This window comes from Phyllobates terribilis, unplaced genomic scaffold (assembly GCF_046119375.1).
Source record: "Phyllobates terribilis strain yellow unplaced genomic scaffold, ASM4611937v1 Scaffold_1__5_contigs__length_1240528914, whole genome shotgun sequence".
NCBI lineage: Eukaryota > Metazoa > Chordata > Amphibia > Anura > Dendrobatidae > Phyllobates > Phyllobates terribilis.
In genome coordinates, this window is record NW_027362761.1 from 493,687,732 (window position 1) to 493,713,143 (window position 25,412).

Here is a 25,412-nt window from a genome sequence, read left to right on the forward strand (position 1 = left end):
TATGTCCGAAGACACACATTCAGCTGAAAACAGCACTGGTGTCGGTAGGCCACCTGAATCCACAAGCCCGGTAGCATTTGCTCCTTCTGCGACTTTGATTATTATGCCCCTGCTTTGTCTATCATATATTTGGTAGGATAGTGGGAAGTATGAGATGGTTATGACTGCTTGTTCAGACTACAAGATTTGTAGTCTGTTACAATGGAGACCTATAGGACTGCTGTAAAAGTTGTTTGTAAACTTTCTTCATTTTTTTTCAGATACATTAAAATGGCTGTAATGGTGGGCATTCCATGAATAGATTTCTGTTTCTTCAGACTTTGCTATGTGTAGTAACCAAAGTTATTACATAGAAATCAAAAATCCCAATGAGATTAGAAAATTGTGTGTCTCAGTTATAGGGGTCAGGCTGTTTGAATGGAAGTTTAGTCTCCGTTGACAGCTTTAATTGTCAGGAAGGTTCAGCTATGGTTTATACATTATTATTATCAATTATGCATGTTACATCATATGGTTCTGTTATTGTCTTCAGGCTGCCATATAAGCTTTATACATAGTTTACCCTCTCTCACTCAAATATGATCATGAATATAGTTATATAAGACAATATTATTTAAATGAGAAATAGAGATTTAAGGAGTGAAATCAGGAATATACAGTCAAGCTGTAAAATGGCTAATAGGAAAGGTCTCCCCCCCCCACCAAGATCACTAGAATCAGCTGGAGCCCTTTGCTCTCAGTATATGGCTTCTCAAGTTTTGACAGCTAGAAATACTATTGTTCACCAATGGCATGCCTGACTCACGCTGGTATAAAATGTTGAAAAAGGCCAAAATATATTACCAGGTTGTGATACCAGGTTTCACATGGCAACCATGGGAACTTTCAGCAGGCTATCTGCTTCATGATGCAGGGAGCCTATTAATGGCCGAAATGGGCTACCATTTGCAAATGGTGCCAGGCCCTTGGCTTTTAGCAGGGGTGGGGTTGGGATATGTAGCAAAGCCAGTTAGGACTGTGTTCACTAGTTGTGTCAGTCTGTTGAATGAAGCAGGGTTAAGTGTGCTGCTCATGAGTGACCAGCCAAGATGTCTAAGGGGTAACGTTTCTCCTTATGGAGAGTGAAATACCGGCTCTGGCATGCCAAGGTAAGGAGGATTATTCGCCAAGCAATGCTCTTCTGAAAAATTTAATATAGTATGGGAACTGATCTGGCTAGGTGAGAGGCTCTGGACTGACATCTAAGGGTAACAAGATTAGTTCTCATACTTTGCCCTGACGAGGGCCAATAGCCCAAAACACCGTGTCTGCAAATTGAGATTTTGATTTGACTATTATCCTAAGTCATATTGCAAGACTTGTTAAAGGGTCAATTGTGACTCGTAGGATTGTTGCTTCCAATAGGTGGCGTTATAGAGTTCAAGTCCTCTTTCTCTCTGAAGAGGCAATTTGCACAGCCAAGATGTGAGCTGTATGTGGCAGACAGACAACTGAGAGTCTCTTTCTGAATGGAGTGACTGGGGAGTCAGCTGAAGAGCTGAGCAGTCATTGGTCCTAGACAAAAAAGGACAATTTAACCCCTTTACCCCCGAAGATGGTTTGCATATTAATGACCAGGCCAATTTTTACAATTCTGACCACTGTCACTTCATGAGGTAATAACGCTGGAACACTTCAACGGATCCCACTGATTATGAGACTGTTTTTTCGTGACATATCGTACTTCATGATAGTGGTAAAATTTCTTCGATATGACTTGCGTTTATTTGTGAAAAAAATCGGAAATGTGGCGAAAATTCTGAAAATTTTGCAATTTCATGCCCTTAAACCAGAGAGATACGTCACACAAAATAGTTAATAAACAACATTTCCCACATGTCTACTTTACATCAGCACAATTTTTGAACCAAATTTTTTTTTGCTTAGGGAGTTATAAGGGTTAAAAGTTGACCAACAATTTCTAATTTTTCCAACAAAATTTACAAAACCATTTTTTTAGGGACCACATCACATTTGAAGTGACTTTTGAGGGGCCTTTATGACAGGAAATACCCAAAAGGGACACCATTCTAAAAACTGCACCCCTCAAGGTGCTCAAAACCACATTCAAGAAGTTTATTAACACTTCACGTGCTTCAGAAGAATTTTTGGAATGTGGAAAAAAAAAATTAACATTTACCTTTTTTCACAAAAATGTTACTTTAGACCCAATTTTTTTTATTTTCACAATAGTAGCAGGAAAAAATGGACCCCCAAGTTTGTTGTGCAATTTCTCCTGAGCATGCCAATATCCCATATGTGGGAGAAAACCACTGTTTGGGCTCACGGCAGGGTTCGGAAGGGAAGGAGTGCCATTTGACTTTTCGAATGTAAAATTTGCTTCAATAATTAGCGGACGCCATGTTGTGTTTGGGGAGCCCCTGATGTGCCTAAACAGTGGTAACCCCCCACAAGTGACACCATTTTGGAAACTGGACCCCTCAGTGAACTTATCTAGATGTGTAGTGAACACCTTGAACCCCTAGGTGCTTCACAGATGTTTATAACATTCAGCCGTAAAAATAAAAATTCTCATTTTTCCCACAAAAATATTTTTCAGCCCCAAATTTTACATTTTCATAAGGGTAACAGGAGAAATTGCACCATGCAATTTGTTGTGCAATTTCACCTGAGTAAGCCGATACCCCATTTGTGGGACAAAACCACTGTTTGGGTGCATGGCAGGGTTCGGAAGGGAAGGAGCGCCATTTGACTTTTTGAAAGTAAAATTTGCTTGAATAGTTAGCGGACGCCATGTTGCGTTTGAGGAACCCCTGATTTGCCTAAACAGTGTAAACTCCCCATACCTGACACCATTTTGGAAACTAGACCCCTCAAGGGAACTTATCTAGATGTCTAGTGAACACTAGGTGCTTCACAGAAGTTTATAACATTCAGCTGTAAAAATACAATTTTCACATGTTTCCCACAAAAATGTTTTTCAGTCCCCCATTTAGCATTTTCATAGAGGTAACAGGAGAAATTGCACCATTCAATTTGTTGTGCAATTTCTCCTGAGTACGTCGATACCCCATATGTGGGGAAAATCCACTGTTTGGGCACATGGCAGGGTTCAGAACGGAAGGAGCACTGTTGACTTTTTGAACGCAAAATTGGCTGGAATCGAGAGCCGATGCTGTGTCGCATTGGAGAGCCCCTGATGTGCCTAAACAATGTAAACCCCCACAAGTGACCCCATTTTGGAAACTAGACCCCTCAAGGATTTTATCAAGGGGTATAGTGAACATTTTGAACCCAGAGTTATAACACAGAATTTGATAACATTAGGTCATCATATTGAATAAGTTGTCATTAGTCTTGAGCTCAAGTGCTCGCTACTTGAGTTTGCATCGGGTATGCACCAAGTATCACGGGTGCTCGAGTGACATGCTTGAGTCCCCGCCCCGCATGTTTCACAGTTGTTAGACACCCAAAAATAAAACATGCGGGGATTGCTCGTGCATGGCAGGCAATCCCCGTGTGTTTTTTTGGCTGTATAACAGCCACAAAACATATGAGGCGGAGACTCGAGCATATCACTCTAGCACCCGCGATACTCAGTGCATACCCGAGCACACGATGCAAACTCAAGTAGCGAGCTCTTGTGCTCAACACTAGTCGCCATATTGTCATTATTTTATTTTTCTTTACTTTTTAAAAAAGCCCAACCCCAGCACAACCCTAACACAAACCTAATATAACCGTAGCACAACCCTAACCCTTGCACAACCCTAACCCTAGCTCACCCCTAACCGTAGCACATCACTAACCCTAGCACAACCTTAATCCTAACCCTAGCATTTCTTTTTTACGCCATTCCTCGTCCGGTATACGTGATTAGACGACTTTATTCTTCGGGTCGGTGCGATTACAGGGATACTAGATTTATATAGAGTTTTTAAGATTGACAGCTGTCAAACACTAAAAAAACCTTTTTTTTTTTGCAAAGACTAGTATTTGCATCGCCACAGCAGACTGGACAGAATTCCACCATTGCTTAGTGTCAGACAAAACAGCATCCTGTGTTGGCTGGCAACTGGGGAAGACAGCTTCCCATCTTCCCCAGGCTGAGAAATCAGTGGGAAACACAGTGTCCCACATCCTCACACATCCCATAACACCAGAACGCGAGGCTCCAAAAGATTGGGACAGTTTCCCTGCACGCGTAGTAACTTCGCCTCCAGGATCAGGACAATGGCAGCGCTTGCGACCAGGGTAGAGTAGCACCAGACCTGCTCCATTCACAGGTAGGAGCACAGAACCACGATTCGTAACAGTACCCTAGGAGAGACCCCCGGGCTCTCACCATCCATCTTGTCCAGAAACCTCTTATGGAACTCAGCGATGAGACGATTGGCATGTATATTACCTCTCAAGAGATAGGACCTCTCCTCAGGACCGTACCCCTTCCAATGAATCAAATACTGAATGGACTTCCAAACTCCACGAGAGTCCACAATACTTTCTATCTCAAATTCTTCAATATTATCAACCAGAATAGGAGGAGGAGGATCATGGGTCACAAGCGGAGTAACCACCTTCTTTAATAATGTCTTGTGAAAAACATTGGGAACCCACATAGAGGAAGGCAGACCTACCCGAAAAGCCACTTTATTGACAACCTCGGTAATGGGAAAATCATCCTATAAACTTGGGTGCGAGCTTAGGAGAAGGTACCTTAATCTTGAGATTCTTAGTAGACACCCAAACTCTGTCTCATACTCTGAATTTGCAACCTTGCTTACAACGCTTATCAGCCTGCCTCTTCATGCTCTCCCCTGACTCTTCATGCTCTCCCCTGCTTTCTTGAGACAGATACAGGCTTCCCCCCAAACCTTCTGGAGGCGGTGGATAGTAGCAGAGACCGTCAGAAGGACATCGTCCCCTCCCTCAAAACAAAAGGGATCTAGGATGGAATCCTAGATTACAGAAGAAGGGAGACATCCCCAAATCCTCATGGCGTCTATTGTTTAGGGCGAACTCTGCCAAGGCTAAGTATGATCCCCAATCATGCTGAGTATGGGAGCAAAAACATCTTAGATAGAACTCAAGACACTGGTTGGTTTGCTCTGTTTTCCTATTAGTTTGAGGATGGTATGCAGATGATAATGAGAGTTCAGATTCTTATTGTTTAGAAAATCTGTCCACAATAACCCACACCATAGTCACACCCTTAGAGTCAGGGAGATCCATAATGAAGTCTATGGATATGCGGGACGAAGGACGTACAGGAATGGGCAAAGGAGAAATTTCCCTGCAGTTAGCCAATGGATATATTTTTTTTTTACATTAAAGGGGTTGTTTAGGTTTGTGATGAAAGTCTGCATTCATGTCACTTCATGACTTTATGTGCTTCGCAGAGGGACCCAGCAAGACTGACACCAAACCAGCAAAGGCGCAGCCACAGACGCACTTGGCACAAGCTGCCCAGCTAGGCGAGGCCTTGAGGGCCAAGAAAACTCTTCACCCAGCTCCCAGAAAATGGAAGGGGGACTTTGGCAGAGCCCTTCCCAGGCCCACTGTCGTCGGACAGCTGGCATCTGGTGACGCGGCTGGTGCCTAGTCAAGAACCAGGTGAGTACTACTGCAAGAACCCCAGGAAGTGAAACCAGCAGAGCAAATGAGAAAACCTCTGAAAAGGTAGCAAGACTAATGCCAGCACCACTCACCATCAAGCATATAGGGAACTACAGTAAACAGCAAAGGAATGAGTAGGGAGCAGGATTATATAGCCTGCCTAATGATCAGTTGTTGATTACCTCCCAGTCATCCCCAGACAGACACTCACTGCTAGCTTCAACAGCAGACTGGACAAAATCCCACCACTGCTTAGTGCCAGACAAAACAGCATCCTGTGTTTCCTGGCAACCGGGGAAAACAGCGTCCCATCTTCCCCGGGAAAAGAAATCAGTGAGAGACACAGCATCTCGCATCCTCACACATCCCATAACACCAGAACACAACGCTCCAAAAGTTTGGGACAGTTTCCCTGTACGCGTAGTAACTCTGCCTCCAGGGTCAGGACAATGGCAGCACTTGCGACTGTAGTAGCGTAGCACCAGACCTACTCCATTCCCAGGTGGAAGCACAGAACCACGATTCATAACAATGCCAGGATTTTCTGGTGTGCGACGAGAGTGGACAGTCCCATAGTGATTGCTTACTTTCATCACAAACAACCCATATAATGCCTATGGAAAATGGTTAAATTGGCATCTGTTTTTCTTCTGTTTGAAACAGATCCATGGATAATTAAAGCACCACTCCAGCGTTTTTTTTTATTGCACCGCTGGAGTGGTGCTTTAAATGTAAGTCCCCTGTCTGATACTCCCCTTCCGGCGTTTTCTCTTTCGCCGCCGCTCCTGTCGGTGAGTGTGAGTGTATGACCGGGGGCAGGGGGCTTAGATTTAAAGCGCCACTCCAGCGCTGAAAAAAAAAACACTGGAGTGGCACTTCAATGAACATGTGAACTCAGTCTAACTTCCTACTGAGTGCAGTGATAAATCAAGGAAAGATGGATTAATGTTCTTTATGAAGCCACAGGGAGAGGAGGAGGCCAGAAGAAAGAGTTCCAATGGTAAAACATGTTACATCTCCTCAGTGTGTGTCCTGTGAGCTCTGTGTAGTGAAAAACATAAACCCTTTAGAAGCAGATGGTAGATTAACCCTTTATAAGCAGCTATTTGCTCTTCTGGTAGATAAACCCTTTATAAGCAGCTATTTGCTCTTCTGGTAGATAAACCCTTTATAAGCAGCTATTTGCTCTTCTGGTAGATAAACCCTTTATAAGCAGCTATTTGCTCTTCTGGTAGATGAACCCTTTAAAAGCAGCTATTTCCTCTTCTAGAAGATTAACCCTTTAAGGGCAAACGTCCTCATTTTGCAGATTAGCAAAATGTAAGTAAAACCTAATACTGAGGGAAATCATCTGATTAGTATTTGACAAAAGACTTATAATGTCTTCTGTTACTGCTTGTGCTTTTTAAATAAGTGATAAGATACTCTTTAAAGGGAACCTGTCACCTCCAAAATGCAAAAAATCTATCTGCAGGTAATTAGCAGGTAAATGGCATTAAAATCATATCTGGCTGGATTTATGCAACAGTGGCTACAGCGAGAAAATTAAGTTTTATTCTCTTTGCAGCCGCTTGTGTTCAGTCATTGGGGCGATGATAGGGCCTATCACAATCACTGTTCACTACAAACTGAGTGTGTTGTAATCACTCCCCTGCACATAGATTGACAGCCTGCTCTTCAATATGTGTGCAGTGTGTGTGGGTGCAGAACAGACTATCGATAAAGTTGTTACACACCTGTCCTGGGTATCTCGGTCCATGCTTCCTTCCCCTTGGTTCGATGCCCTCTGTTATTGTCCACGCAATGTTTTACAAGTTGCCTGACATGGATCAATGACATCATCTCCCTAGACCTATTTAAAGCCCATTGACACCTACACCTGTGCTTTGGGATTGAGTTTCTAGACCTCTGTGTTTGGTGGGTTCCACCTTCTGTCCATACTGTGTTAACTTGCCTCCATCGATGCCCGGAGTCCATTTTCCCACCTGGACGTGGGGCTTACAGGAGCCACCTCACCTAGTGAGCCTTAATACGAGTCGCCAGAGTAGTGATTGCAGCATGCTCACTGTGTAGTGAGCCGTGCACTCTTCATTAATTTATTAATAAAAGCTGTGTCCATTTAAGAGAAGGAGAATAAAGTTGGGCCATCCACTGTTTCATTGTCTTAACAGCTTTGTGAGACTTCCTTTTTGTTAGCTGGGAGATACCATTGTGTGGGTGAGGGCTCGCTCACATGAGTGTATAGCTCAGGAGAGTGCTATGCAATGTTTTATCAGATAGCACTTGGCCCAATGTTATACTATGGGCAGTGCAGATCTGCGACTTTTTTTTTCATGCCGATGCGGCAAATCGGATCACACGCACCCAGTCAAGTCTATGGGTGGGTGTAAAACATCGGACTGCACAAGGATTTGTCATGTAAGTGCAGTCTGATTTACGCAAACACAGACACTAGAGAAGATGGAGAAATTAAGTTCTCCGTCTTCTCCGCACCTGTGATGCGATTCTCTCATCCAAGAGAATCGGATCAAAGTAAACTGACAAACTCGGATCCAAGTTGTTACCATAATTGAACCTATTCTCTCGGAAGACTAAAACTGTCTGTAAACATAGGGGAGATCTGTGCTGCTGTCTTACTTCCTACTGGATGCAACGATAACTGAAGTTAAGTCAAATGGATTGATTTGTATTATGATACAGTAGATAGAGGGGGAGGCATATCGCCCAGACGAATGGAAGCGAATGGCTGCAGGGAGAATATACCTTCATTTTCTCCCTGTAGCTGCTCTTCCAGTAAACCAGCCTAACATGATTTAAACAATATTTATGGTACTTGCAGAATACCACTTTTTCTGCAGGTATATAACATTTTTGGAGGTGACAGGTTTCCTTTAAATGTAGTTACAATTTGTCTTTGTGCTTTAGCAAGGAAATGATTCTATTTCTAATAGTCAAACATTATCTTTGGTTATCATTCTCATTAATAGACTTCTTTATCCTTTGTCATGTTTTCTAAAACCTTCCTCGGTAATCCACTACTTAATAGCCTCAAGGTCTCAAAAGCCATTTAACCACCGGATAAAAGTAAAATATGTCTTGTAGAAAAAAAAAAAGAATAGAAAGCAATTTTTGACATCAATCCAACAAGCAGTTTTGCCACGGCCTGATATAGAGCAGCTCACAAAACCCAGGTCTTTATCTGATCAGATATAATACCAGCCTCTGTGCAATTACATCTTTGAGACTTCATTGTTCCGACTCTCACATAGTGCATTGTAACGTGAGATAAATATAATGAAGGCTGCTGGGAATAACGTGGATGATGGTAAACCAATTGTCTGCACTGATCAGAGGAGCATCTGTATAAAAGACTAAAAATAATCGCCCCTATCAATGGAGGCTTAATTTAAGTTTATGGTTCTTTGGGAAAAAGAATGAAAGAAGAACTGTACAAAGGTCCAGACCAAGGTAAAATTGGTGTAATACAGGTTATTAATAGCCAAAATACCGTATTTATAGTGTATACAATATATTTGTAAAATGTTTGTTTTTAATTTGCCAAATATGCCATTTTTTGCATCGATGTGTATGGTCTGGAGTGCACATTGCATGCTGCTATACCTATACCATATTGGGGTACAGTGGGTACAGAAAGTATTCGGACCCCTTTAAATTTTTCACTCTTTGTTTCATTGCCGCCATTTGGTAAATTCTGAAAAGTTCATTTTTGTTCTCATTAAAGTACACTCTGCACCCCATCTTGACTGAAAAAAACAGAAATGTAGAAATTTTTGCAAATTTATTTAAAATGAAAAACTGAAATATCACATGGTCATAAGTATTCAGACCCTTTGCTCAGTATTGAGTAGAAGCACCCTTTTGAGCTAGTACAGCCATGAGTCTTCTTGGGAATGATGCAACAAGTTTTTCACACCTGGATTTGGGGATCCTCAGCCATTCTTCCTTGCGGATCCTCTCCAGTTCCATCAGGTTGGATGGTGAACGTTGGTGGACAGCCATTTTCAGGTCTCTCCAGAGATGCTCAATTGGGTTTAGGTCAGGGCTCTGGCTGGGCCAGTCAAGAATGGTCACATAGTTGTTCTGAAGCCACTCCTTTGTTATTTTAGCTGTGTGCTTAGGATCATTGTCTTGTTGGAAGGTGAACCTTCGGCCAAGTCTGAGGTCCAGAGCATTCTGGAAGAGGTTTTCATCCAGGATATCTCTGTACTTGGCCGCATTCATGTTTCCTTCAATTGCAACCAGTCGTCCTGTCCCTGCAGCTGAAAAACACCCCCATAGCATGATGCTGCAACCACCATGTTTCACTGTTGGGATTGTATTGGGCAAGTGATGAGCAGTGCCTGGTTTTCTCCACACATACCGCTTAGAATTATCACCAAAAAGTTCTATCTTCGTCTCATCAGACCAGAGAAACTTATTTCTCATAGTCTGGGAGTCCTTCATGTGTTTTTGAGCAAACTCTATGCCGGCTTTCATATGTCTTGCACTGAGGAGAGGCTTCCGTCGGGCCACTCTGCCATAAAGGCTCGACTGCTGGAGGGCTGCAGTGATAGTTGACTTTGTGGAACTTTCTCCCATCTCCCTACTGCATCTCTGGAGCTCAGCCACAGTGATCTTGGGGTTCTTCTTTGCCTCTCTCACCAAGGCTCTTCTTCCATGATTGCTCAGTTTGGCTGGACGACCATGTCTAGGAAGACTTCTGGTGGTCCCAAACTTCTTCCATTTAAGGATTATGGAGGCCACTGTGCTCTTAGGAACCTTGAGTACTGCAGAAATTCTTTTGTAACTTTGGCCAGATCTGTGCCTTGCCATAATTCTGTCTCTGAGCTCCTTGGGCAGTTTCTTTGAGCTCATGATTCTCATTTGGTCTGACATGCACTGTGAGCTGTGAGGTCTTATATAGACAGGTGTGTGCCTTTCCAAATCAAGTCCTATCAGTTTAATTAAACACAACTGGATTCCAATGAAGGAGTAGAACCATCTCAAGGAGGATCACAAGGAAATGGACAGCATGTGACTTAAATATGAGTGTCTGAGCAAAGGGTCTGAATACTTATGACCATGTAATATTTCAGTTTTTCATTTTAAATAAATTTGCAAAAATTTCTACATTTCTGTTTTTTTCAGTCAAGATGGGGTGCAGAGTGTACTTTAATGAGAACAAAAATGAACTTTTCAGAATTTACCAAATGGCGGCAATGAAACAAAGAGTGAAAAATTTAAAGGGGTCTGAATACTTTCCGTACCCACTGTATGATCACACACTGCAAATTTATTGCAGAAATTTCTACAACTATTCTGTACATGTGATTTGTGTATTTGGGGGATATTTGGGTTTTGTATAAATCGGTGTCCTTGCTGTGGTAACAACTTTATCCAGATTTTCAAACACAGAAATTTCTGCAGCAAAACTACCACGCAGAAATATAGACAAAACCCAAGACAGAAACAAAATAAATAAGATAAATAAATACCCTGCTGTAAGTAAATAAGTAAAAGCAATAGTGTATATAAATAACATTGGGTACTTAGTAAACACCGTTTTTGAACATAAAAAGCATAGAACCCATCCCACCAACGTCAAGGTGTACCCAAATCAGGATGGTCCTAAGTTAGTATAGTAAATAGTATAGAGTCAGAATGGATATGTGATATTTATTAGAAAGATGCACTAGATGTATTTTGTATATTTACTGTAGCTGGTGACCTCCCTTTATGACTGGAGAGCTGATGTAAACTTCCCTCCTGCTCTGGAATACTTAAAGGGAACCTGCATCCTGCTTCATGCTCCCCAAACCACAGGCAGCATGAATCAGATCAATTGTGGAGCCAGGTATAAGTTTCTGTGAAACGTTCTGGCGTTCCAGAGGAGTTAGACTTTAAAGATCCAGCTGGGGACCATAGCTGGAGACGGGACTATCCCAGTGCCCCCTCAGCTGGAGTCTCCCAGCACTGTTAGAGGTGATTGACAGGTGTCTTGCTATGCAAAAAATCTGTCAATTACCTGAAGTGGCGCTGGAAATAGCCAGCCGGGGGAAATACCCATCTAGTCTTGTCTCCCACGATGATCCCACAGTATATTTCCTCTGAAATGCCAGGCTGATATAAATGAAATGAAATGCCCGCAGTTTTAATGTTTGAAAGGATTTTAATTTGATAATTTATTGCTCTCTGTCTAGGTTATCGCCTACCACTGCAGTGCAAATGCCCAATCTCATAGACAAGGAGCGCAGTGCTTACAAGCTCTTTTCTATAGAGCTTGTAATCACTGCGCTGAAGCTGGCTGGATCAATGGAGCACACTAATGGCTCTTAATGCGGCCAGCTTTAATGATATTGCACTACTCCAATTCTGCAAAGAGAAAGCAGCCTGTGCTTACAGTATCAGAGAGCGTACAGTTTGCATTAGCGGCACAGTGGTGCTGCTGGTCTGAACTGTCGATCAATCAGTATGCTCACTGCCTTTGGCAAGATAACCATGCCCATTTAATTGCTCAAAGCTGATATCATCAGGGTTGGCCTGAGGGGTGTGCAATGCGCACAACTTTTCAGAGAATAAAGCCCCCCCCCCCTTGCAATATGAAGGAGGCATTGCTTGCAATCCCCAACTCACTATACCCCACAGTTAAACAGTTGGATAATTTTGACCCTTGCACCAGCATATAAAGAGGTATTCCAATAGTAAAACATGATGGCAAATCACATATATACATATATCAGTAGATCATAACATTTTGATCAGTAATTATAATATCTAGAACCACCACTGATCAGGAGAGCAGAGGCGTAAAGGTCTTCTGCACATTAACTCAAATAAATGGGGCAATGACTGGTGGCCATAGGCGTTGGTGTGCTGAGAAATCACAGCTTGTACTTGCGATTGGTGAGGGTCCAGGCAGATGGACCCCTATAGATTTCTAAGTGATGATGACATATTCTCTAATTATATGCCATCACTTACTGTAGTGGAGAAATCCAGTATCTTAAGGCTGTGTGCCCACTATGCGTTTTTCAAGTGTTTTTGAAGCGGAATTTCCGCAGCGAAAATGCTTAAAAAACGGTTGGTAATACGTGCCCCATGGTCCCCAATGATAATCCACATGTGCTGTGCACATGCTGCGGAAATTTCCACTGCGGATCATCATTGTCCATTAATTTTGTGGACATGCAGCGTAATTGCCGCCATTGACTTGCATTGAAATGCATATTACCCGGCTTTGGAGAAGAGGAAACTCTCCTCCAGACCCGGGTACCATAGAACCTGTTAAAAAAATAATTTAAAATAAAAAATAAAGATTATACTTACCTTCCGATGGCCCCCGGTATTTTCTCTGCTCTGTCTGGTCTGTTGTATGGTTAACAAACAAAGTAGCACACTGTAACGCTAAGTATGCGAACATGAAATATATGAAATTTGAATAGCATTACTGCTGTAGAAAATGGAAATAAATGAGAAATCTAAGCGCATAAATTGGCCAATTCATGTGTACCTGGTAGCCGCAATAAGGCATTTCTCAAAAATACCAGGACCCTACCAATCTGAACTCCTCTCTAAGTGACTATGTCTGCTTGTGTGTGGGATAATAGGATTCTGCTGTAATTAAAATCGCCTGTGGCATAGAGGCGGAGTGCTCAGTCAAAGCTTATACATAGAAACAAAAAAAACTGTCCGGCACTTCTAAAACAAGAAATAGGTGTGAACAGGTGCTTACTTAATTACAGCAGAATCCTATTATCCCACACACAAGCAGACATAGTCACTTAGAGAGGAGATCACATTGATAGGGTCCTGGTATTTTTGAGAAACGCCTTACCATGTCTACCAGGTACACATGAATTGGCCAATTTATGCGCTAAGATTTCTCATTTATTTCTATTTTCTACAGCAGTAATGCTGTTCAAATTTCATATATTTCATGTTCGCATACTTAGCGTTACAGTGTGGTGCTTTGTTTGTTAATTGTATATGGAGGTAGCAGCTCCTAGTAAGCACCTGTTCACATCTATTTCTTGTTTTGGAAGTGCCGGCCATTTTTTTCTGTTTCGTGGTCTGTTGTATGGGTCGCGGTGGTGTGAAGGACCTGCCATGACGTCATTGAGTCATGTGACAGGTCACGCGACCGCTGACGTCGGCGGTCGCGTGACCTGTCACATGACTCAATGACGTCACCGCAGGTCCTTTCACACCACCGCGACTGATACAACAGACCAGACGGAGCGGAGAAAATACCGGGGGCCATCGGAAGGTAAGTATAATCTTTATTTTTTATTTTTTACCATTCTTATTCCTTTTTTTTAACTATTACTTGGTCACACTATATAAATCCATGCCGGTTGTCAAGCACTTTCCAAGTGATGCTAAAATCGCTTGGAAAAGCGTGTGATAACCCGCATGCGGAAATGCATGTGAAGAACGCTTGACAAACGCTTCTACCTGGCAGGAAAACGCATTTAAAATCCGCATGCGTTTTTCCTGCCAGGGAGAAGCGGAAGCACTTAGCCTAAACATGCTATTAAACTTCAGGCGCAAGATGCCATCAGAGAGCCTCTTTCCTAAAAAATTATAAAAATAAGACTAATGGTGGGGGTACAAAACAGGGGAAGAATGGTGGCTCGGCATTGCAGCTTTTCTGTGGGAATGGGATTAGAGGTCTCAGCACGTGCATTTAATATACGGTTTGCCTATTGATTTTGGAGGTGGACTAGGGAATTTGAACACTTGCTGCAATGTTCCCCTACATTTTACAACTGATCACTGAGGGTACAAGCAGAAGAACATTTCTTTTGGATAGAACGGATTTTTTCAAAGTAGAGAATCCCTTTAGCAATTGTATTTTTATTTTTGTGCAGCTTTGTTTCAGAAAATGTGCAAGTCGGCAGAAATCAGAGAAATGAACCCACTTAGATGCGACATTTCTGTGTATATTTATTAATGTTTGAATTATTTTTATTACAAACATAATTGCAAATAAATAACTTTTATTATCTATACTATTATACATTAACGTAACATATTTTACACTGATAAACGATTTTATCAGCAGAATACATAGAACGTCCATCGTTCTTTTCTGTTGGACAGTTGAATTTTTTATAGACATCAAGATTAGGTACAGTGAGAACAATCAGAGCAGTTTTACCATTAACGATTCATGATCTTGCTGGAGGTTTTTAGAAATATATTTCAACTGAAAAAATAGAATAGTTTTAAGTCATTTTTGATTACAGATGATGAGTAATTTTTTTTCCACCAGTTCAAGTTTTGCCAATTTAGCGACTATTAGGATGCTTTGAAGAAAATCTGTCAGCAGGTTTTTGTTATGTAATACGAGAGTAGGAGGATGTAGGGGCTGAGACACTGATTTTAGAGATGTGTCACTTACTATGATATGTGCTGTTGTTTCAATAAAATCAGTGCTTTATCAGCAGGAAATTATCACTACAGGACTAGAAATGTCGTGCCTCCTAGTTAATTGCTTTGTGGAACCCTGCCCCCATCACTGATTAGCAGATTTCAGTGTACACAGAAAGCTGCCAACAGCTAGTGTGGGTGGGTTTATACAGAGCTCAGCATTTAGAGAACTGCAGCAGAGAAAACTGTGATTGTATCAAAATGACAGCATGCATACCAGCAAGTGACACATCACTGGAATCAAGGTCTCAGCCCCTACACTATGCTGCTCTCAGAGCAGGTAGGAAAAACTTGGTGACAGATTCCCTTTAAAGCGAACCTGTCAGCACTACAGACAATGTCATGTTGAGGCTGCTGCACTGATTAATATGATACCTGAGGTGAAAAATCTATATTGTGGTTCTTTTGTAATCAGTGCTTGCAGTTCTCAGTTAATGATATGCCCATGCTCTGGGGCGGGACTGTAGGAATTGTCTTTCCTTGGTGCTCTAGGCCAGATCAGCAAGATAAGACCTGACCACATGTCGCTCCAAAGCACAAGTATGTTCCTCATCATAAAGACAGCCATAGAGAGAGACAAGTAGGGGTGGCCTGTGGGTAGGTCTTATCTTGCTGATCTGGCCTAGAGCACACGGATAAGACCCTGCCTACAGTCCCTCCCTGGGGCATGGGCATATCATTAACTCAAAACTGCAAACACTGATTACACAAGAACCACAAGATGGATTTCTTCACCTCAGGTATCATATTAATCAGTGCAGCAGCCCCAACATGACACTGCCTGTAGTTTACTTAGAAAACTCCTGCTGCCAGGTTCACTTTAAGGAAGGGATTTGCCAGATTTGAAATTAACATATTTTGAAAAGAAGTGTTGACAGGCAAATCAATTTTCTCCTGGCTTGGTAATTGTGGCCATAGACATGTAGACGTGAATACACACCCCGTTGCTACAGTATATTTTTTACACTGCCTACTACTTTCAACAATCTTACTTATTTGACTATACCTTTGAGAGTGGCAAAAAACAAACTTGTAGTCCTCCCAGTATACTTGACCTCATGAAGTTCTTTTGTGACAGTCCCTTCACTTAGAATTCAGCATCATCATGTACATAAAACAATAATAACCTAATGAGATTCTTCCTGGAAAGGGAACCTGTCAGGTCCCCTGGCTGCCCCCAAATGCTACTATAGTGGTATGAGTGCAGATTTCTTTGATCTGATCATATCTTTTATGTATCTGACTAGCATTGCAATGTTTGGCAAATCAAGTTTTAATCTACAGCGTCACTTACGTTAGAGAAGCCGCACTAGTCCAGCATGTCCTGCCCATGTGTGTGATTGACAGCCTGCATACAATACTGGTTTTGGCAGCAGCATTGTGCAAGCAGAAATTCTGAGACAATCCTGGGAAAGTGACGCCCACTGGACTAGTCTTGCTTCATTAGCATTTGCGAGGCTGCAGGATAGAAGTTGATTCTTCAAACATTGCAGCTTAAGTCAGTTATATAAAAGAAATGATCAAATTAAAGAAATCTGCACCCATACTTGTACCAGTAACAGTTAAGGACAATCTGGGAGCATAACAGGGTCCCTTTAAAATACAGAAGTGGGTATAATTTTATAAAAATAACCTACACAAATATATGCATTATATATTTACCCTTGTTTGGAAACGCAGAAAGTGAAACAATATATTATAAATGAACCGTTGATTAATGCCTTTATTGGAAAATAATTCTCTCACTTAAAAAAGCCACTGGATCAATCAAGTGGTGAGCAGACATCTTCCACACTATTGCCTTGCTGTCTTTCCAGTTGCCTGTCAAGTTGACTATACTCGAATGTTACCCTGTTAATAAATTTACCGCTTGACACCATCCGTAAAACGCTGTTGTCACAGCCAATCTTCATTTGTGCTGCAAAGATAATAAATAGAAGTTAGCAATGCAACTATATTGATTTTTGATGGGTTGTCACATTCTCTAAAATGGGTCAGATTGTGAAGTCATTACAAAAGCAAGAACTTTGTGTCATGGCTTGGTTTGGGGAGTCGATCCGGTGATCTGCTGCATTGTGTTCAGCTCTTCTGTCTGTTGAGCTAATGCACTTTTACTTCCCTGTCCAAATGCTGATTGTTCCTATTGTCTTTATTCTCCCTTCTTGGTTTGCTACTTTCCAGGTGTTTTCCATTTTCCCATTTTGGTTTGCCCTATCATGTTCTGGATGGGGCTTTATATATTATCCCTTCACTGCACTTCCTTGCTGGCTATTCTTCAAGGTAGATTTGTGCTAAGGAGTTCCAGCCCTTTAGTCCAGGAATTTACCCTGCTAGACTTACACCTCTTATATTCCTGCTGTGTGTCTGTTTGTCTTCCTTCCCAACATACTTTTCCTTTTTTCACTTTTAGGTTTCTGGGAGGTTATTCTAGCTTAATTTATTTTTTGGTCCTCCTTACTATTCTAATTCCTCTTTTATGAACGTGCTTTAACCCTTGGTCTTCGTGTCCACCTGAAACCTTCTTCTCCCCTTGTTGACAGTGTGTTGTGGCCTCCCGTCTGGTTCCTCAGGAGGTACGAGAAACCTCTCAACAGCCATTTAAGGAGTCATGTCAGATGTAGTGTTTTTAGTTGTGCTGCTAAGTATTGACTGGTCTGTACAGGGACCAGTTGGGTGTAGGCGTGGCTTCTCTCTATAGTAAGACTTGCTCACTCCCTTTACCCGTGTGCATAACACTTCGTAATTTACGTTTTATTAAAAATCCTCTTCGTTCTCAGGAATGGAAGGATTTCTAATTTTATAGCTTACACCTATGGTATAGTTTACATGTTATAATTTACAGCTCTTTGCAGTGGTGGACACAAATGCAAGAGGGTTTCTATGCAAGAGGTCCCTCTTTGTGTCTGTACTAGGACATGCTTGCAGATCTGAAGGTGAATGTGGACCTCCTTACCCCTTGGACCCCCTGGGCACATTTTACACCAATGATATGTCCGCCCCTGGCACTTTACTATGCAGCTTGCAGGTACTGCTCTGAAGCTGGTCTGGATTACTAGATTTTGTCAGATTCTGTGATCATTCATTCCTCCAACACTGCAGAGGCAAAGCTGCTTCAGCTTGCAGAATCAGAGCGTGTAAAGTTTGGACCAGCGGTTCAAACTGTCAATCATCAGGCGCATGCCACCCTCTTCTAAGCAAATGGGAAGCTGGGAGGCTCAGGAACACATATAATAAGACAACCACATTATTTCTTACTCATTGATTTGGATTTGATGATCCGTCGCTATAACAGAGACTAATGAACTATTATGGCGCACTTGCACCTTTGCTTTTTAAGCTCCAATTCATATGTTGTGCAATTCAGGTGAGTAATAGTGTGATACATTAAAAATTTAAAGGGAAAGAAGCCCTAATATTTTAGGGCTAGAAGTAAGGGTCCCAGTAGTATGTTAGAAAAGTGATCAGTAAATGAGAAAGTCCTAGTTATGTGGTGGGAAGCCCTTTAATGACATATGTAAAATGTAGGATGAATGTATTTATACAAATGAGAGAGCATCCTTATCTGCTATTGGGTCCTATAAGGTATGATTCAGGGTGCCCCAGTGCTAAATACAATGGGGTGTGCCATTACACCACTCTTCTTTTTGCCCTGATATTGGGTTACATGGCTAAGACTACATGGAGGATTCAACTAGGGCATCACTATAGTTTTACTAAGTAATGCCATAAGGTATTTACAGTCTCTCCTTTCCTATTAGGAGAGTTGCCCTTCATTAGTGCATACTTTAAAATAGATGTAATGGATATCTCTGTTCAGCAACAGACTTCTACAGGTTATCAAATTTACCACCTAAAATATTTCGGAAAAGCACCTTGAACATTTCTAACAAATATAGCATTTAAAAAAGGTCCTAAAACATAAAGTACTATTATAAAGCATTTCTAAAATATTGTGCAAACTATCTCTTACCTGAGCCATGAAATGAGTGACAGAGGTCAGCCAAGGGAAACATATTGGATGGATCTAATCCAGTGCCTCCTAACAGCTCCACAAAATCTCCAGCTCCTCCACATCCTTTTGGTGGTGGTTTCTGTAGACAAGATAGGAAACAGCCGAGCGCAACATGGTAAATCTCTTAGAACCTATATGTATGACACATAAACTAAATGCAGTATAAAATATAACATTTATTAATGATAATTTAAAAGTACATAATAAAAATAAAAGATGGGGAAAGGAGTCACAAAAAAGAAAGGCCACAGAGGTAAGTATCAGCAATACTAGGATAAACATGCACGAAATGAATATATCAACCAATTCTCCACATGAAGTGTTAAAATGTTATATATGCAGATAATAAAGTGAAACAGTGGTAAAGTGCAATGTGCTAGTATACTTCCCACAATATTGGATGTATATAAAAGTAACAGAACAAGGTGAGAATGGTGTGCAAGGATCTGGCATGTGTTACATATTTAGGCTGGTACTGACCCGTGAGACCTGGATCCAGGTCCACCTTGTTCTGTTACTTTTATATACATCCAATATTGTGGGAAGTATACTAGCACATTGCACTTTACCACTGTTTCACTTTATTATCTGCATATATAACATTTTAACACTTCATGTGGAGAATTGGTTGATATATTCATTTCGTGCATGTTTATCCTAGTATTGCTGATACTTACCTCTGTGGCCTTTCTTTTTTGTGACTCCTTTCCCCATCTTTTATTTTTATTATGTACTTTTAAATTATCATTAATAAATGTTATATTTTATACTGCATTTAGTTTATGTGTCATACATATAGGTTCTATGGCTAAATAGACACATCTTCATATATAATTTTTCTTACACTCCTTTCTAATTATGGTAAATCTCTTGCTCCCATACATCTCTCACCAGTAGGGTTGTCATCACGTGGATCTTAGTCAAAAAAGGGGCCTGTCCTAAACTGTTAACACTTATAGGACCCAAATAAACCTTTTCAATAATGGGAAAAATGGGACTAATTTACTTCATGCACCTGATTCTACACAATCTCGATTAATCTTACGTTATACTCTTCCCCAGTGACCCACCCATTATGAGGCTTGGGTCTCACAGATCCATACAAGGTATCTGTATTGTTTATTACTTGCATGTGTAGGGAAATCATCAGGACTATGTTACCACCCAAGATGTCCACTAAATGATCATAAAATAATTACTCAATGGAGTTCAAAATGAGGAAATGAAAGGGGACACATTGAAACTGAACATTTGAATAGCGCCCAGACACACTTGATGGCAGCGTTTCCTCTCAATGAGCAGTACAGAAAGGGTTTATTCACAGAACAAAGGCTTAAAAACTCAAGACTGCAGTATTTTTCATTATTTCATTATTTTTCGGCATCTACAATGCCACTCTCGCATCAGCTATTGACTCGGTCGCCCCTCTTGTGTATGGCAGAGCACGACAAATCAATAGCCAACCCTGGCACAATAACCTCACTAAAAAGCTTCGGCAAACGTCCAGGGTTGCAGAGCGGCGTTGGAAGAAAACACATTCACAAGATGACTTCACTGCATTCAAGCAAGCAACACTCGCATTCAAATCAGCCTTCACCTCCGTCAAACAGGCCTACTTCCCAACCCTGATATCTTCCTTATCCCTCAACCCCAAACAGTTATTCAACACTTTCCCTTCTCCGACCTCCACTGACCCCTCCGACCTCCCTCATTACTGCTGAGGACTTTGCCACACACTTCAAAAACAAGATTGACCAAACAAGGCAAGCCTTCATTGTCCGACCACCACAACCCGTTTGCAGACCACTGCCCTTCCCCAAAAACCTCCCTCTCCAACATCACTGAAGGAGAGCTTACCCACCTACTCTCCAAATCACACCTCACCACTTGTGCACTTGACCCCATCCCACCTCCTCCCCAACCTCACCCCCACACTCGTCCCATCCCTAACCCATCTCTTCAACCTATCACTAACTTCTGGTACCTTCCCCTCTGCTTTCAAACATGCCACAATCATGCCTATCCTTAAAAAGCCATCCCTCGACCCAACCGCTTTGTCCAGCTATCGCCCCATATCGCTGCTCCCATTCGCCTCCAAACTCCTTGAGCAACATGTTCACGCTGAACTTTCCTCCCATTTCTCATCTAACTCTTTCTTCGACAACCAACAATCTGGCTTCCGTCCCTACCATTCCACCGAAACTGCTCTTACCAAAATTATTAATCATTTACTTACAGCCAAAGCTAATAGACAATTCTCCATACTCCTCCTTCTAGATCTGTCCTCTGACTTCGACATAGTTGATCACTGCCTCCTTCTACAGATTCTCTCTTCCTTTGGTGTCAAAGATCTTGCCCTATCCTGGATCTCCTCATACCTTTCCAACCGCACTTTTAGTGTCTCCCACTCCCACACTACTTCCTCAACCCGCCCTCTCTCTGTTGGAGTCCCTCAAGGATCTGTCCTAGGACCCCTACTCTTCTCCATCTATACCCTTGGCCTGGGACAGCTCATAAAGTCCTACGGTTTCCAGTACCACCTGTACACTGATGACACCCAATCCTACCTCTCTGGCCCAGACGTCACCTCTCTGCTGTCCAGAATCCCAGCGTGTCTATCAGCCATATCCTCCTTCTTCTCATCTCACTTCCTCAAATTCAATGTGGACAAATCTGAACTCATCATCTTTCCTCCATCTCACATATCTTCCCCATCTGATCTATCACAATAAATGACATCACTCTTTCCTCTGTACCAGAAATCCGCTGCCTCTGTGTAACCCTCGACTCTGCTCTGTCCTTCATACCACACATCCAAGCCCTCGCCACCTCCTGTCGCCTCCAGCTCAAAAACATTTCTAGAATCCATCCTTTCCTCAACCCTCAATCTACTAAACTGCTTGTGCATGCCCTCATTATCTCCCGCCTCGACTACTGCAACATCCTCCTCTGTGGCCTACCTGCTAACACTCTCGTGCCTCTCCAGTCTGTCCTTAACTCTGCTGCCCGACTAGTTCATCTCTCTCCTTGCTGCTCCTCTGCTACATCCCTTTGCAAATCTATTCACTGGCTCTCAATTGCCCAGCGTATACAGTTCAAACGACTAACACTGACCTACAAAGCCATCCATAACCTTTCTCCTCCATACATCTCTGAACTAATCTCCCGATATATTCCCTCATGTAATCTCCGGTCCTCCCAAGACCTCCTTCTCTCCTCCACACTTATTCGTTCCTCACCCTACCGCCTCCAAGACTTCTCCCGAATATCCCCATCCTCTGGAATTCTGTGCCTCAACACGTCCGTCTATCTGCCACATTCAGATCCTTCAGACGGAACCTGAAAACCCACCTCTTCAAGAAAGCCTACAGCCTGTAATGACCATGCTGCCACATCACCACCACCAAAGCTGCTGCAACCCCCCACCTACTGTCTCCTTCCCCATCCTGTAGCATGTAAGCCCATAAGGGCAGGGTCCTCATTCCCCTGTACCAGTCTATTATTGTTAGTTCATTTACTGGAAGTGATATCTGTATTTTGTATGTAACCCCTTCCTATATACAGCTCCATGGAATCAATGGTGCTATATAAAAAAATAATAATAATAATTTTTGGTATTTTGGGGCTTGTTAGTGTTGGGGGCAACTGAAGGATATACATACACAGATATGTGGGTGGAATTTACATGTTCACGCTATCATGAGAGACATAACAATACCCAGCATACCTTTAGCTGTAGTTCATTGAAGTGGCCCAGTGTTAGGTCGGATATTTTGATCACAACTGGGTATATTATAGAAAAACTGCAGTTTCTATGTTGATGGGGAATGATCATAGTAAATTTTCCACTGGGTGACTGTGAAATCACGTTGCAGGCTGTAGGTAAAGGCAATAAAATAAAAAAATTGTTACTTTGAATATTTCATGGATTACTACATAAACATTTGGAATGATAAAAAGCTCAATTTGAGCCCCTTCAGGAAAGTCTACATATCTTAAGAGTCCAAATGAAGAGAGAGGTATCCAGTAAGATATGAGGAGAAGCAAACATCCCACAAGTGGTTCCTTAAAAACTCACTTTTATGAGAACATGTTAAAATTCATGTAGAAAATATCCATCCAACATAATAGGAAAAGCAGACGCGTTTCAGACACAATCTTTAGTCATTGCCTTTACTAATGACAAAAACAACAGACTGTTTGAAACGCATCTGCTTTTCGAATGATGTTGGATGGATTTTTTTACACGAATTTTAACGTAGTAATGCACTATGTCATGACTGTGTCCAAAGACACCTCCAAAATATAAATGAAATACCACTTCCAGAGGACAATAGGCCTGTACATGAAGGAACAAAAACTAGAATTATTAAAATCGTTCAGACTTTATTAGTATATCAAATACATAAAAAACATTAATAAACAAGCATAAAGGTATCACAGTTTGTAGCAAACAGGCATGTCGGGCCCAAAATATTATATGTATATCCACCTATAGTTACTGAAAGTTCAGTGTTACGAGAACACATAAATGAACGTTCCATAGATCCATAAAGTGCATTGTGCTAAAGTTAATTTTCACAGTTTATATCTACAGAGTTGCAATGTTGTGCCAGTGATAATAGAGCATAGTGAATAAGGGTACTACATCAAAGTATAAAGTGCAAGTGCTGTTGTAGTTATCAGATTTCACAGTGAGAATCATATGCTCTATATATCAACTGTATAATTGCCTACAGGTCATAAATAGGGAGCATAGAGAAAATCAAAGTATTTCATCATATAACTTACTTTTGTATTTGTATGGACCCATGTGAGCCTGTGCTACCACCCCCATTCCTGTATTGCTACAAACTGTGATACCTTTATGCTTGTTTTTTAATGTTTTTTTATGCATTTGATATACAATAAAGTCTAAATGATTTTAATAATTCTAGTTTTTATGCCTTCATGAATTTTAACGTGTTTTAGGCTGTGTGGCCACTATGCGTTTTTCAAGCGTTTTTGCCGCTTGCAAAATGCTTGGTAATCCATGTCCCATGATCCCCAATAAAAATCTGCATGTTCTGTGCCCATGTTGTGGAATTTTCCGCAGCGGATTTTCCTTGTGGAAAAACCCGCAGCATGTCCATTATTTGTGCCTTTCTGCATGCGGATTTGAGGTCCCAATGCATTTGAAAAACGCAAGTCAAATCCGCATGTAAAAACGCTGCAAAAACGCGTGTAAAATCCGGAAGCATTTTTACTGCCAAGAACATGCAGAAACACTGCAGAAATGTTCTACTTCATTTCTGCATCGTGGGCACATACCCTTAATAAAAGTGAGTTTTTAAGGATTGTCTTGCTGGATTTTTGATTCTTCTTGGATCTTGCAGTACTACATGTCTCTGTGCAATTGGATTCCTTTATTCTTCAGGAGAGCTGACCTTCCCTTTTGCTCCTGGCTGGAGGTATCCAGTACCTGGAGGTATCCATATTAAAAACTTCTTTATTCAATCATCAGATTAAAGTTCATCAAAACAGTGTAGATACACCACCAACACGTTTCCAAGCATATTGCACCTGTAATCGTGGCCATGATTTAGACAAATGGGCCATTGTTTGACAATAGGTAGCCAGTGGAACAATTGGCAGCGTATGAGCAACGGGTTAGGTGGATTGACCGGTCAGCAGGGTTCAGTACAAAAATACATCCTATTAGTTAGCTATAAGTAATATCAATGTCTGGAGAGGCCAACACATCCATGAGTGCCATTCAACTCCTGATCTGTTTATCAAGGATGACCCTCCTAAAAAGAAGATATTGTCCCAGATGGTGATACCTCTTTTTTACCTGCCAGCTTTGTTTAGCCAAGAAAGGCAAAGACAGAGTGCCAAATGAAATTTCATTAAATTTGATTGCAGTTTGCAAGTTGATTTAGGTGTAATTGTAAAGCTGCACCAATACGCCTGGACCAGTTTTACCCCTCTTATTAAATCCTTTGGAGAATGAAAACACTTCTATGATCACCTCTTGTTTTTTTACAATTCGCTGCCCAATTATTGACCTCAAGTCAAACCCAATGTTTGGCTTACTGGCAAACCAGTCACTAACAAATCTAACCTAAGGAACATATGTAATGCAATGATTTAATATGCTTGTATCCAGTCTATGCAATGCACCAAACTTTCTTCTGTCCTGGTCATTCTTGACAATGTAGAAGGTTAAATTTGTCAGTGAACTATTTGCTTAAATATTCGCTAAAAGTAAACAGATCTTTGCGATGATGAATAATTATTTTTAACATATTAAAAAATTTCTGAACTTACAATGATTAGACCCTATTTAACAGTCATGAAACAACCAATACAG

General features: G+C 41.4%; 1 protein-coding gene across 1 annotated transcript in view; it reads right to left on the minus strand.

The window, feature by feature from the left end:
* Positions 1-14,569: 14,569 nt before the first annotated feature.
* The window catches only part of CRHBP (corticotropin releasing hormone binding protein), a 50,147-nt gene continuing 39,304 nt past the window's right edge, over positions 14,570-25,412 (minus strand). The window contains exons 5-7 of the mRNA XM_073655042.1: positions 22,788-22,936; positions 19,019-19,139; positions 14,570-16,966 (exon numbers count right to left, since the gene is read on the minus strand). Coding sequence (XP_073511143.1) covers positions 16,812-16,966; positions 19,019-19,139; positions 22,788-22,936 — 425 coding nt within the window. The 3' untranslated portion in view covers positions 14,570-16,811. The remainder of the gene's footprint in view (positions 16,967-19,018; positions 19,140-22,787; positions 22,937-25,412) is intronic.